Raw genomic sequence first — 14,493 nt, 5'->3', positions numbered from 1 at the left:
CTCATGCTCACGCACTCTCTCTCACAAATAAATAAAATCTTAAAAAAAAAAGCACAGATAGATATGTAAAAGAATAAACTGGAAAATTGGAAAAGAAAAATATAGTCATTGAAATATCTGAAGACTCAATAGATGGAATAAACTCTAGACATAACAGAGGTGAAGAGAGAATTCGCGAACTTCAAGATAATGTTGAACACTTCACCCGGAGTGTACCACAGAGAGGCAAAGAGATAAAAATACCAAAGATAGTACAAAGTTCTAGAGTTTAAATGGAGAAGTTCCAACATTTGCTGATAGGAGTTCCAGGAAAAGCAGAATAGAGAAACTGAGGGGAAGAGTAACTTGAACAGATGGTGAGAATTTTCCAGAATTGAAAAGAGATATAAATTCTCATTAGAATATATTTAAAATACCAAACAAAATAAATAAAATACAAATCCACACTTGGACACACCAAAGTGAAACTGCAGGATATTATGGATAAAGAAGAAGGTACATACAATTACGTTCAGCATTTTCTGAATAACAACAATTGGAAACAGTCTAAATATCCATCAACAGAAGAATCACTACAAAAGAGTGGCAAAACAATGAAATACTGTAGAGTAGTTAATGTGAATAACAACAGCAGCAAGTATCAGCATGAATAAACCTCGAAAACAAGTTGAATGAAAAATGCAAGGTACAGAAAAATATGCACATTATTAAGCCATTCGTTTGAAGTTTAAAACCACATAAAACAATACATTTATTGTTTGTGGGTGCATACATGTGTAATGAAGACATGAAAACCTACATAGATGAAAACCAAATAGGAATAATACCCACAAATTCAGAATCCTCACCACCTCTCTAATAATCGCTTTAAGTTGAGGCTATTTATTCTCCCCAACCCAGGTATATCTGAATCTAGAAGTAACCAATCTCACTGCTGGCACTTTGAAACCATCATGAACCCCTCCTTCTTTAAAGTCTCTTATATCTTTGAGGCTTATGTATTCTGGCCATACACCTACCACCTCCCTTGGGTTATTCTCCCCCATTCCTTGAGAACACTGACATTTCATAGAATTTCTCTCCATCTCAAGATCTACTCCTACTCTGAGTGATTCAGACATCCATATGAGTGTCCTGTCCAATGCCTCGCCTCCCCAACCCAAGAAGCAGCTCCTCCGATCCCCCATCACTTACCCATCCTTACGGGCCCATCCTGGATCTCGCCATCACTCAGAACTGCTTCACCTCTAAAACCATGAACTCAGGTATGCACTTCTCTCACCAACCTCTTGTTCTTTCAGATCACTTGTTCACTTGCTCCCAGTACTCCTATTTGGATTCCACTGAAACTGTCAGTCCACTGACAGACATTTCTACTGTATCTCTATGTAATAATCTCCTTCTATCTTCCTTTCCTTCCTTACCCAGGTAAGACTCCATAGTCCAAAATCTACACCACTTTTGCCAAAATCTTCCATTATCTTGCCTTATTATCTTTCTGTCCACTTGCCTGGAAAAAAAAAAAAACTAACCCAAATGCATATTCTCATAGGTGTCTTTAAAGTAAAGATCAACCCCCTTAACATGACTTGGCTCCTGAACGCCTCTGAACATAGACATGGAATTAATCTAATCAGTGAAAGCCTGAGTAGATGGATAGCCAGACCAATTAGCTACCCTGAGTGAATATTATAAATAAGTTATGCCTAGTATCCCTTCCTTTATGTCTCCAAGTCAACATCATATAACGCCCTTTAACAGCAAAGCCTTGCCGGTTACTTTAAGACCTACAGAAGCCCCCTTCTAGCACTACCTCTATTATTACTCTTGTGTGTCTTCTTAGAAAATGTTGATCTAGTGATAACTCTTCCTTCACAATGCCTATCCACCGAACTGAAATCAAGACCTTGTGCTCTAATAATTACCAGCGTTTTCTAACCATATATATCCCCTGTTAGTTCTGTTTCACTGGAGAACCCTGACTAATACAAGATGCTTGATGATCACTGATCACACAGATATTAGAGAGAATTCAATACAGTTGGGGTTTTAGATCTGATGACTTCTTGCAGACACAGAGATATTATGAACTTAGGCTCTAGTGGTCTTCTATTCAACCAATGGTTTACTGATTGCAGATGCCCGAAGATCCTCAATTTCTCCAAACTCAGTGATGCTCATCACAGGTCCCCCACTAGACCAAGTAGTAAAATACCTTCAGCCAAGCACAGATAATAAGCCAAAGTTCAGCAAAGCACACAGGGACAACCCCCGCTGGAGACATTCCAACAAAAGTACAAAGCTTGAAAATCATGCTTCTCTCTCCTACCAACTCCCTTCTCTCCCCCATTTCCCTCCTCCATGCATTTGCCCAAATCCAGGACCCACCCCCACCAAAATGAGACTTTATTCCTGGTATTATTCTTGGTTACATTCCCTTCCCTGAAGGGGAACTGACTGGACCAGTTTCAGGAACTGGCCTTGGACAGCCATGTCCTTCCTGGCGTAGATGCCAGCATTATTGCCCAATCATAGATAACTTTGTGCCCGGAGGGTATAAGAGAAAACAGCATCCTGGACATAGCAGACTCAGGTCCCACCAGCTACAGAAATGAGGTCTGTTCTGATCATCACCCTCGTCAGCTGCTTCTGTGCAGCATATGAGGCCAAAGTCTTCTCCAAGTGTGAGCTGGCCCGCAAGCTAAAGACCAAGGGAATGGATGGCTACCATGGCTACAGCCTGGCAAACTGTGAGTGTGAACGTTCTTTCTGTCTCTGCCCGAAGAGACCTTCTTCCCCAGCCAAGCAATCTCTCCCTTTTCACTTCCTGATTTACTCATTTGTCAGGGTTCTCTTCCACTCCCCGACTGCTCTTCTTATCTCTGCCTCCACTGCCTTATATTCCTACTAGGATCTCCTTTTCTCTCTTTCCACCAGGGATTATTTTATCTATAATAAATTTTCTCTTGCTGTTCCCCCAAATCACCTCCCCACCCAGCGGCCTGGAATACTTCCTCAGAAACACCCCGAGACTCGCCCAACATCTCTCCATCTTGCTCCCATCACCTTTGCTTTCATCTGCATTCTTTTTAGTCTCTGCCGCACAGTTGGTATTGCCTCCCACCCTCTCCCCTGCCCTTCTGTCCACCAAAAAATAACCTACATCTGCTGCATTTGTCTAAAGTTTGTTCTATCCATGTCACAAGGGAGTTGGATGGGGACTGTGAGAACAGAAGGGGAGGCAGTGAGTGACAAGGTGCAAGAAGGACTGAGAATCTCTGTCGCCTGCCTCATTAGTAAGAAGAACACATGAAGCTATTTCAATTTCCCTTGAATATCTTCATTTTTCTTCACACCAAATATACTCTTTCTCATCACCCCCCCCAAGGATGGCTTTTTAGGGCTTCCTTTCTAGGATCCTCCTCCATTACTTCTCCACCTCTTCTCTTCCACATACTTTGGGATATAAGCCAATGGGAATATACAAGGCAAGAGTTGGCTATTCAGCTGGGAGATGAGGCTGGAAAGGTAGACTGGGAGACAGACGGCAATTGATGGATTATTGGCCTTTCCAAACGCATTTATTTAAAAATTGTAATTACATACTTACCATGGGCTGATTATTGCTTGGGACTAGGAGCACACAATGGATTATAAATACAAACCTAACACAGAGGATCTCATAGTCTTCTCATTTCAGTCTCAAGGGACTTTCTGGCGGTTCTAGTGTAGCAGGAGTTCGGTCTCATCGTGAAACAATCCCCCTTTTCGACCCACACCTTTTGCTCTGACACAGGGGTCTGCATGGCTCAGTATGAGAGTAAATTCAACACCCGGGCCTTTAATGGGAGAAATACCAATGGCAGTAAAGACTATGGGATCTTCCAGCTGAACAGCCGGTGGTGGTGCAAAAACAGCAACCAGCCCTCAGCAAACGCCTGCAGCAAAATGTGCAACGGTAAGGACTCGGTCCCCTCTGCGGGCTGGGGCAGGTGGGGCACATAAAACAGGTACTCCCCTAACAGCTGGCCCTCGGCCTGTGCTGGAGAAGCCCAGGACAGGGGATCAAGGGGCCCCAGACAGTCCTCACATCCAAAATCAGAGGAAGCAAGATACACTGACCCCTGACTAAGCCTCGCCTTCATGGGTCCCCATCCCTCAAGCCATGTTATCCCTCTCCTCGTCCACACGCAGCCACATCAGCAGCCCACACACCCCCACGCAGCATGTCTCCTGAGGACAAAGGCTCTCCCTGTCCCTCCGGTCCTGGATGCCCTCTGGAGGGAACAATGCTCAGAGGCGGATTCAAAACAAGGCAGGAAAATCCAGGCAAATGGAAGGCAAACCCACAAAAGGGCTCCAGAGAGAGAGGGTTTCTGATTCAGGCTTAGTTTCCTCTGGAAATTCCCCTCAAAAAAGTATTGATCAATGAAACAGGAAAAGAGATTTTTCCCTCCCCACTCAGCCCCTTTTCCTTTCAGAGTTTCTGGATGACAACATCGATGATGACATCACGTGTGCCAAGAGGGTTGTGAGAGATCCTAATGGGATGTCCGCCTGGTAAGCAGAGCATGAAGGGCAGAGACCAGCTGTTCTGCCGGGCATGGACCCTGACAGTATTTGGGATGCCGATAGAATCAGCAGCATCTCTGCTGTAGGATTCTCCCTGGGCTTTGTACGGAGTGGAGACGGTACCCCCGACATGAACAGAGGCAGAGTAATACTGTGATGCGCTCACCCCGGGCGTCCCTGCAGCACCGACTCACGGGTTCTCGGACGGGCGAACCCTCCCTATCTGAGACTCTCCCACAGCACAAACTGACTAGGGTCTCCAGCCTGCAGACCCTACATTCCCTCCCAGCTGAGCCCCTGTAGACTCCTGCCCCTGCCTCTGATTTATGCTGTGTTTCTCTATTCATAGGGTGGCCTGGGTAAAACACTGCAAGGGCAGGAATTTGTCCAGGTACCTGGCTGGCTGTAACCTGTGAGACGGTCATTGAATATGGCTCCTGGAGAAGGTGGCCCAGAAGGCAGAGTAATTCTTCAAGGTTCTTGGAAGCTCTGAAAGTCCCCTCCTCACTGCCTCCAAAATAAAAGTTACTCACTTTCAGCTGTCTCAAGTATCATGTTTAAGGGCTGGGTTGTGACGGAGACTTGCTACCCGCTGTAGACAGCTGGAGGTCCTATTCTCTCCAAGCCCATGGCTGAAGTTCCCCCTATCTCCTCTGGAAAGATAGTTAAGGAAAATCCTTTACTGAGAACTGCTTGAGGCTAAAGTTGACAGTGGAATACAGCATTCTAGATGTGAGCTCTTATGAAATTCATTTATAGAGGCGACCAATATTATTCTCCATCACCAGGAAGGAGAGTTCAAGATGAAAAAGAAGAAGAAAACTGTGGGAGAGTTTTGGTTTAGACGTAGAGAAGGACTGGCCGAATATCAGGATGATTATGTTGGCTGGGGTAAATGACTAAGCTGCTGTAACAGAGTCCCCAAAATATGGTGTTCTCACAAAGCAGTCCATGGTGGGTAGACAGGCTCCTTTGTCCCACACAGACATTCAGAAATTCAGATTCTTTCCATCGTGCATCTCCACCATCCTCCAAAGCAGTGCTACTCAAAGTGTGGTCCACAGACAGGCAGCACCAGCAACATCTGGATGCTTGTTAGAAATGCAAATTCTTGGGCCCACTGCAGACGTACTGAATCCTTGTTTTAATCTCTGTTTTTAATGAGCTCTCCAGGTGATTCTCATGCATTAAAAAAGAAATTGAGAAGCACTGCCCTAGGGTATTGTCCTACATGGACAATGCTAGATTGGAGGCACTCCTTGCTCTAAATTGCAGGAATGGAAGGTGCCTGGGTGGCTCAGTCGGTTAAGAGGCTGCCTTCAGCTCAGGTCATGATCCCAGGGTCCTAGGGTCAAGCCCCACATCAGGGTCCCTGCTCAGCAGGGAGCCTGCTTCTCCCTCTGCCCCTCCCTCTGCTTGTGATTTCTCTCTCTCAGGTAAATAAATAAAATCTTTAAAAATTAATTAATTAATTGCAGGAAGGGGAGTAAATCTGGAGAAAGACACATGCAATGTTCTAAGGTCCAGGCCTGGAAGAGGCACATATCACTTCCATTTATACTCCAGAGACAGAATTTAATCACAAGCCATTCCCAGCTGCAAGGGGCCTGGGAGATACGGTACCAGATGGGCACCCTGGGTCCTGGTAACAATGCTAGTATTACGGGAAAAGGGGCAAATGGATTTGGATGGACAACCAGTAGTTTCTGCCACAGTAATGAATACTTCATTTAGTAAATTAAATCATAATCACATTCCTATGGTGTAAATGTTTCCAGATAACAGTATTTTTGTTGCCCCACCATCCCTTTAAATTTATTCTGTGGGGTAGGTTCTTCTCCTGCCTCTGGATTAAAAACTCAGGCGAGTACCATGACTTTTCTGGTCACCCTCAGGTAATGAGAGCACACCAACTCTGTCCAAGGAATTCTCCCCTCCTCTCTCCAGCTCTTTTCTTGGCATCTCCAACATCTTTTATAGACTGAGGGCGAAAGATCAACTAAAGATGCAAAACATATTCCCCACAATTTCCTTTCCTAATACTTGTGGTCTTAACATTTCGTTTTGAAATGTGATCTCTGTTGTCTTGAAGCCTCAGCTGAACCTAAACCAAAAAAGTTTCCCCTTTAACCTCCTGATACAGCAACTTTGAACCGTTGACAGCGTCCTTTCGGAGACCAGATCTGCTCTGAGCACACTCTGTGTGTTATAGAAAGACGCTGATAGCCAAGATACTGCCTTGTTTTTCCGGCAGCTGCCCGGATCCCTCTCCTCGTCTGGTTGCCGTCCCCATGGCTTAGCTCCAACTGAAGGTTCCCAGGTAGGATAAGAAAGCAGTGGAGGGACAGGTGGGTAAAGTGACAAGGAAATAAAGAGAGACCAGCTTGTATTCTGGCACGAGGATCACACAGCTCTTTATCAGGGCTAATTCTCCCCCAGTTTTTCTGGAGGAAGTTCCCTGCATCTCCACATTGCAGGAGGCAGCAAGGTGGGTTCTCACAACCATCCAAGAACCCTGTCCCTTCCCGTGCTAGAGTGAGTTATTATGCCCTATTCCTTACCCTCTCCCTCTGTCACGTGATCTTCCGCAGCACTACAATGGATGTCGAGCACTACACATCGATGTTGAACTTGGACGTGTGGTTTGCTTTGCCAACAGAACGTTAGTAGATGTGACGCAAATAGGAAATGAAAACTGTGACTGCATGGTTTCATTTGGCCTCGCTCCCGTGATTGCCAGGCAAGAGCACGCCCCAGGTACTCGCTGTCCCCAACCTCCTCCCCGCAACCTGGGCCTCAGAATGAAACATGTGGAACACACTTGAACCCAATCCAAATCCTGGCTCCTAAAGTAGAGTTCTTTCCCCACTCCACTCGACCAAAAACCCACCGACCCAGGAGCAGGAAAGAAAATACTGTTTTTTTGTTTTTGTTTTTAAAGATTTTATTTATTTATTTATTTATTTATTTGAGAGAGAGAGAGAGAGAAACAGCATGAGAAGGGCGAGGGGCAGAGGGAGAAGCAGGCTCCCCGCCGAGCCCGGAGCCCGATGTGGCACTCGATCCCAGGACTCCGGGATCCTGACCCGAGTCGAAGGCAGTCGCTCAACCAAAATACTGTTAAAAGCCACTGAGTTTTGGGGTGGTTTATGACACAAGAAAAAAAACTGACTGGGGCACCTGGGTGGCTTGGTCCTTTAAGCGTCTGCCTTCGGCTCGGGTTGTGATCTCGGGGACCCCCACGTTGGGCTCCCTACTCAGCGGGGAGCCTGCCTCTCCCTCTCGTGATCTCTCTTGCTCTCTCTCCCTCAAATAAATAAATAAATAAAATCTTAAGAAAAATAAAAAAAACTAATACTCTTCCCCATCCCTGTGTCTTCTCAGAGTTGTCCCCCTTCCAGGACCACCACAAATCCTATCCCCACTTGGATTCCTGTCCCCACTGCCAGGGCTCTTCACTGTGAGGGTGCAGATTCTGGATCTCCTTTGATGGATTTGCATTACATTTAGTTTAAGTATGTTTACTGAGCCTTTACTTAATGGTTAATTGCTCTGAAAAGGGATTTATATGAGGGCCTTGCCCTTTATCATATTACAAACCGAGGGAGAGACTCTAAAGTCTCTAGTAACTAATAAAGTTAAAATAAATAAAAAATAAACTGGTAAATCCAACCAGTAACTAATATAAATGGGCCCTTAATCAAAATCTAATATAGCTCCTTTCCTCTCCCTACATAAACCAATGAAGGGGATGTATACAAAGTTTTCATAAATGTTGTTTAGGCATTTATGAAACAAAAGATTTGGGGGGCAGCACTTCTTAGAGCTTTGGGTGCAGGATATTTTTATTCACCCCTGAAAATGCAACATTATTCTTTTTAATTCTATAAAAATCAACTAAAGAACAGTTGAGGCAATGTAAAGAAAAACAGAACCAGAGGGGCACCCAGGTGGCTCAGTCGGTTAAGCATCAGGTCATGATCTCCGGGTCCTGGGATCAGCCCGGTGTTGGGCTCCCTGCTCAGCGGGGAGTCTGCTTGTCCCTCTCCCTCTGCTGCTCCCCCTGCTTGTGCGCTCTCTCAAATAAATAAATAAAATCTTTAAAAAAAAAAAAAAAGGAAAAACAAAACCAGAAGACTCACACTATCAGCTATCAAGAACTATTACAAAACTATAGTAATTATGATAGCTTGGTATTGGGGCAAAGATAGGCAAATAGGGTGGAACAGAAGGGTGACTCTCACAAACCTGGCCAACTGATAAGACAAAGGTAGCACCGTATTGCAGTGAAGAAAGGATAACATTTCTAATAAATGGTGCTCAATCAACCGCTGGTCTTGTTATCTTTTACTCATCTCAGAGCTCTCTGTAGCATTAGAACAGGAACAGATGTACACCTATGATTCTAACCAGCTGTGAACTCTTCTGCTCATTTAATAAATAAACATGTAACAGAAAGCAACAGAAGAGGTAATAGTACACTTTTTCATCATCCCAAAATCCAAATATAGACCGGACTTTGAAGTAGTTTGCCTCAGAATGGCAGAATCAAACATCTGTCCTAAAAACCCATCCTTTTTTTTTTCCTTTGGTACACCAACGGAAGGTGCACTGGAAAGAAAACTGAGCAATCACTTCACCCCACAGCAGAGGGGGCCCCAGGGTAGAGAACAGCCAGCAGAGTTCTTCTCTGGATGGGAAAAACTCGTGCACACACAATTAATGCTTTGATCTTGTACTGTATCATTTTATTCAAAACCAATAAGCTTCCTTTTCTCTAGAAAAAGGAGACTGGGTTTGTTGTTCACATTTTTAGAAATCCTTGTTTGACCACCTTCAGCTCAAAGGGAGGGAAAGAAAAGTTTGGACATCAGGGTTACAAACCCCTCTCTGACAAGTATGGCCAAGAGTAGGGGAACTTTTGAACAGATGCTTTACCAAAGAGGATATACGGATGGCAAATAAGCCTCTGATGAAAAGATGACCAACATCATTAATCATTAGGAAAACCTGATTAAAATGACAATAAGATACCACTACATCCCCATTAGAATTGCTAAAATTAAAAAGACTGACCAACTGAAGTGTTGACAGTGTTGACAAGGATGTGGAAAAATGAACTCTCACACACTGCTAGTGAGAATGTGGAGTGGTAAAACCATTTTGGCAAACAATGTTCTAGTTTGATCCAGACATTCCACTTATGTGTTCACCCAAGAATAAAGGAAATATGTGTGCATACAAATGCATGTACACAAGTGTTCATAAAAGCTTGATTTATAGAAGCAAAACCTGGAAATAAGCCAAATGTCCATCAACATATAAGTGGATAAACAAATTGCAATATATCCATGTAAGGGGATGCTACTCAGCAATAAAAAGGAACTATTGATATACACAATATAATTGAAGCTCAAAATAATTATGCTAAATGAAAGAAGCCAGACCAAAAAAAGAGTATATAATTCCATTTATATAAAACTCTAGAAAATGCAAAAACCAATCTATAGTGACAGAAAGCAGATCAGTGGTTGCTTTGGAACAGAGATAGAAGGAATGGGAGGGAGACACTACACAAAGACACAGAAAAGTTTTCAGAGGAATGGATATGTTTACTATCTTTATTGTGATAGTTTCATACATATGTCAAAATCTAGCAAACTGTATACTTCTAATATGTGCAGTTTATTCTATATCAATTATGCCTCAGTAAAGCTGTTTAGGGGCACATGGGTGGTTCAGTCAGTTAAGTGTCTGCCTGCGGCTCACATCATGATCTCGGGGTCCTGGGATCGATCCCCACGTCGGGCTCCCTGCTCAGCGGGGAGTCTGCTTCTCCCTCTGCCCCTCCCTCTGCTTGTGCTCTCGCTCTCTCTCTCTCAAATAAATAAAGAAAATCTTTAAAAAAGAATAAAATAAAGCTGTTTAAAGAAATAAAACTGGAAAGGGTCACCCAGAGGCAAGACAATAAGATATAAATCTCAAAACTGCACTCTACCTAAAAGGAAAGAGGTTGAACTAAAACTTCAGAGTTGATATCCTACACAACTGGGGTAATTCATTACAAGAATACAGACTTGTATAGGGCACCATGTGAAGCGATCTTACTCATGAGTCTCTCTAGATTCTTACACCAATTCTGACACTAATTACTTGGTGTTATGGGTTGAATTGTGGCCCCCAAGAAAGATGCATAAAAGTCCTAACTGCCAGTACCTTGGAATGTGAACTTATTTGGAAATAGGGTCATTGCCGTTGTAATTAGTTAAGACCCAGTCATACTAGAGTAAGGCAGGTCCCTAACCCAATATGACTGGTGTCCTTATAAGATGACAACCATACGAGGACAGAGAAATACAGGGGAAATGACATGTGATGAAGACAGATTGGAGTTAAGAAGCTGCAAGCCAAAGAATGTCAAAAATCGCTGGCAAACCACCGGAAGCTAGGAAGAGGCAAGGAAAGTTTTCAGGTTTCAGAGGGAGCATGGTTCTGCCAACACCTTGATTTCAGACTTCTGGCTTCCAGAACTGAGAGAATAGATTTCTGCCCCTGCATTAGCGGGGAAGGTGAGAGAACCTATTGCTTTAAGAATGCCCTTCTGCCTGCATCTGACCCTTTGCCACAGCTATTTAGGACGTCTTTCTGCTTGTTCCACTCCTTACTCTGTCCTCGCCCCTAAATTACAGGATATTCCTCCTTCTGTTAAGCTCTCTTTGTCAGCGTTCATTGGGATTGGTTATACACTACGGTCAGAATCACTGCTGCTGCTGTTAGTCCTACTTCCCCCCGGCTTGCACGCCTTAGTGCCTCTATTGCCAGACGCGGTTGTATCTCCATCTTCACCTCACAGAAACAGGCCTGCCTCCGTACCTCTGCCACGCTCAGCCACTGGCGGGAGCAAGCTGTGCGAATCATGACTTGGTGTGAACATGGTGTTGTGGCAGGGAGGAGAAAGGCGTAGCTGAGAGCACTAAACTACAGAATTTGTGCTGGTCATTTTAGCACTTGCCTTCAAGGGGATCCCTGACACCGAGTAGCAGATCTCAGGTGAGGAGAAGCTGCCATCAACGGGGACCAACGGAAAAAAGGAATGCTTGGAGTTTTAAGACTCAGTGCTCCGGAATGAGGGTGTGAGATGAGATGGGGACCAATTCCCTCTCATACTACAGGACAAGCACAAAAAGAGCAGGAACTATCTAGCCAGCTGAGTATCCCAAGGGCCTAGCACAATACCCGCAACATTAGGAGGTGCTCAGTAAGGGTCCTAGGTTCTAGGTCCATTTACTTATCAATTAATGCCCAGATACAAAGCAAGTGAGAAGCAGGTGGTAGACTAAAAGTGTGAAGGGAAGAAAATAAAGGCATGAATAGGACACATAGAGGCTTTAGGTAGTACTGGAAGCAAAATGACATACTCCCACCAAGACCTATACACTGGGATATGACTGACCCTAAAGAAATTTAACCAAAAATAAATAAATAAATAACGGATCCATAATGGACCACAGAAGACACATGTAAAGGTACTTTAAAAATACAGAATGGCCCAGGCAAGGTTGACAAACATTTATTGAAGATATTAACATTTTGCTTGTTTTTGACAGCCTTAGCATAACCTTTGGAGTCCAAGGGTAATGAAGATAAGAGACCATATAGCATGCAAAATATTAGGGTATTATATTGCTGCTGGACACCATGGAAAATAGTACATGGTCTAAAGTGCCCTTTTTCAACACACATTAGTTGCATACAATCCCATTCTCATTACATCATTCCAACCCTTGTCCTGTCACCATGACATTCATGAGAGAAAGCCTGACACTGCAACCTTCACACCTCATTCAGAGTCTCTTGGCAAAGTTCTTCCCTATTTCTTACAATCTCTGGGCATCTGAAGACCTTCTGCTCCACGTCTTGGCACGTCAAAATTCTCTCTAGGCCCATCATCAACAAAAGAATACCGTAACGCTGAGCCATGAATGAGGGAAAGGTGAGGGGGTGAGTGTTCTAAAACAAAGAAATACAGGCTGTCACTAGGTCCAATCTTTAAGACATAATGCAAATACATACACTTACATTTTTTAAATGGAATAAACAACTATAAAATTTATATAAGTGATTATGTATAAGGTGAAGAGGAGATAGACAAGAAAGGCAAGGTATATACTTTTTGAAAAATATGCTTTGCATCTGCCTTCGGCTCAGGTCATGATCTCGGTGTCCTGGGATCGAGTCCCACATCAGGCTCCCTGCTCAGTGGGGTGCCTGCTGTTCCCCCTGCTTGTGCTCTCTCTCTCTGACAAATAAATAAATAAAATCTTTAAAAAATATATATGCTTTGTTTTATAATTTTGACTACGGAATCATATAACATTTTATATAATTATAAAATAACTAATTTTTAAACAAGCCCTAAAAATATAAAGGCACTTAAGTGTTTATCCACCTGGCAAAATAATCATCCAAGAAGGAACTATTCCAAAGTGACTTTAAAATACTATAATTTTACTAAATATCCCTAGCGGGACCTGCCCTAACAGCAAAAGACCTGCAAAAATGTCTTCACTATCTTCACTGATCATATTCTAGTGATAGTGTTGATATTGTTATTCTGAAATTTTTATGTTTACAAGATATAATAAAGCAAACGTGCAGTGAGGTCATATTCTAACTCTATCATCCTTGGTGTCCTTGAGAACAGAGATGCGCAACATGAGGGAAAACAATGTACAAACGTAAGATAGAAGAGGTTAAGTTAAAACTGTTCAATCCTGAATTTGAATTAGAAGTGTCATTATGAAACCATGAGCATTGTAACTTTTTGAAAACAGAGAAAAAGAATTATTTCCTAATTCTGTCTAGAAACAACGACCAGTCTAGTATCAATGGGCATCCCTGGCACTCAGATTGTGAAACACCATGTCCTGTTAAAAAAAGAACCAGGGCTCCTGGCAGAAATGGGTGATTCTAGGTTTGGAGATGGAAATAAATGAGATAAGCCTCAAACATCTTGGCATATAAACAGCAAAGCAACTATCAAAGACTACTGAGGTCACATCAAAAGGACTCAGAAGTCAATTTAAAGAACATCCTTCTGGGCAAAGACAACATTAGTATTATTAATAAGGATTTTAACTGTAATGGACTAAAACATATTGAAGATGCTTAAATCCTTAAGTTTGTAACAATAATTTTTAAAACCGCACTTGAGGGGTACCTGGGTGGCTCAGTTGGTTAAGCAACTGTCTTCAGCTCAGGTCATGATCCCGGGTCCTGGGATCAAGCCCCAGAGCCCCACATCAGGTTCCCTGCTCAGCGGGGAGCCTGCTTCTCCCTCTCCCTCTGCCACTCCTCCTGCTTGTGCTCTCCTGCTCTCTGTCAAATAAATAAATAAAATCTTTAAAAAAATTTAAAAAGCCCTACTTGATTTCTTTTAGAGGCTGCTAACGAACCAACTCATTATTCTTAAAAATAGTAAATAGAGAAAAAGAAGTAAACATTTATCCTACCTTTCCTATGCAAACTGTACCACTGGCTAAACAAATAGTAGACAAAGAGAAATTTCTCTTCGTAGAAGTTGCCCAGATAATATATGAAGGAGAAACAAAGGTAGAATATCGTCATTTTAGAACCCCTAATGAATCAATACATCTAGGCATGGAGCATCAAATGGTTGCTAAAAGAGAGACGCCCAGACATCATGTGCCTCCTGATGGGAGAACTCAACACACTCTCTGAAGCAGACCTCACAAAATAGTGAACTGAAATCTGATTAGGCCTCTGGACTCAACTGCCAATCTGCAGGAAATACAGATGACAGAATAACATGTTAAACTGCACTGTGGAGATGCAATCAACTAAATCCAGACTGTGAAATCTCTACAAGAGAAACAACCTGTTTTCTTTCACAACAACAAT

General features: G+C 43.1%; 1 protein-coding gene across 1 annotated transcript; it reads left to right on the top strand.

Moving 5' to 3' along the window:
• Nucleotides 1-2,611: 2,611 nt before the first annotated feature.
• Nucleotides 2,612-5,110, top strand: LOC112832375 (lysozyme C, milk isozyme-like). Its single transcript, XM_025883035.2, has 4 exons — nucleotides 2,612-2,750; nucleotides 3,797-3,958; nucleotides 4,482-4,560; nucleotides 4,922-5,110. The coding sequence occupies exons 1-4, from the start codon at nucleotides 2,612-2,614 to the stop codon at nucleotides 4,986-4,988; spliced, it is 447 nt and encodes a 148-aa protein (XP_025738820.1). The 3' UTR covers nucleotides 4,989-5,110.
• The last annotated feature ends 9,383 nt before the right edge of the window (nucleotides 5,111-14,493 follow it).

This window comes from Callorhinus ursinus, unplaced genomic scaffold (assembly GCF_003265705.2).
Source record: "Callorhinus ursinus isolate GAN/ISIS: 27379988/994484 unplaced genomic scaffold, GSC_fseal_2.0 scaffold44, whole genome shotgun sequence".
Lineage (NCBI taxonomy): Eukaryota > Metazoa > Chordata > Mammalia > Carnivora > Otariidae > Callorhinus > Callorhinus ursinus.
Note: the sequence above shows the minus strand (reverse complement) of the source record. Positions and strands in the feature narration are given on the sequence as shown.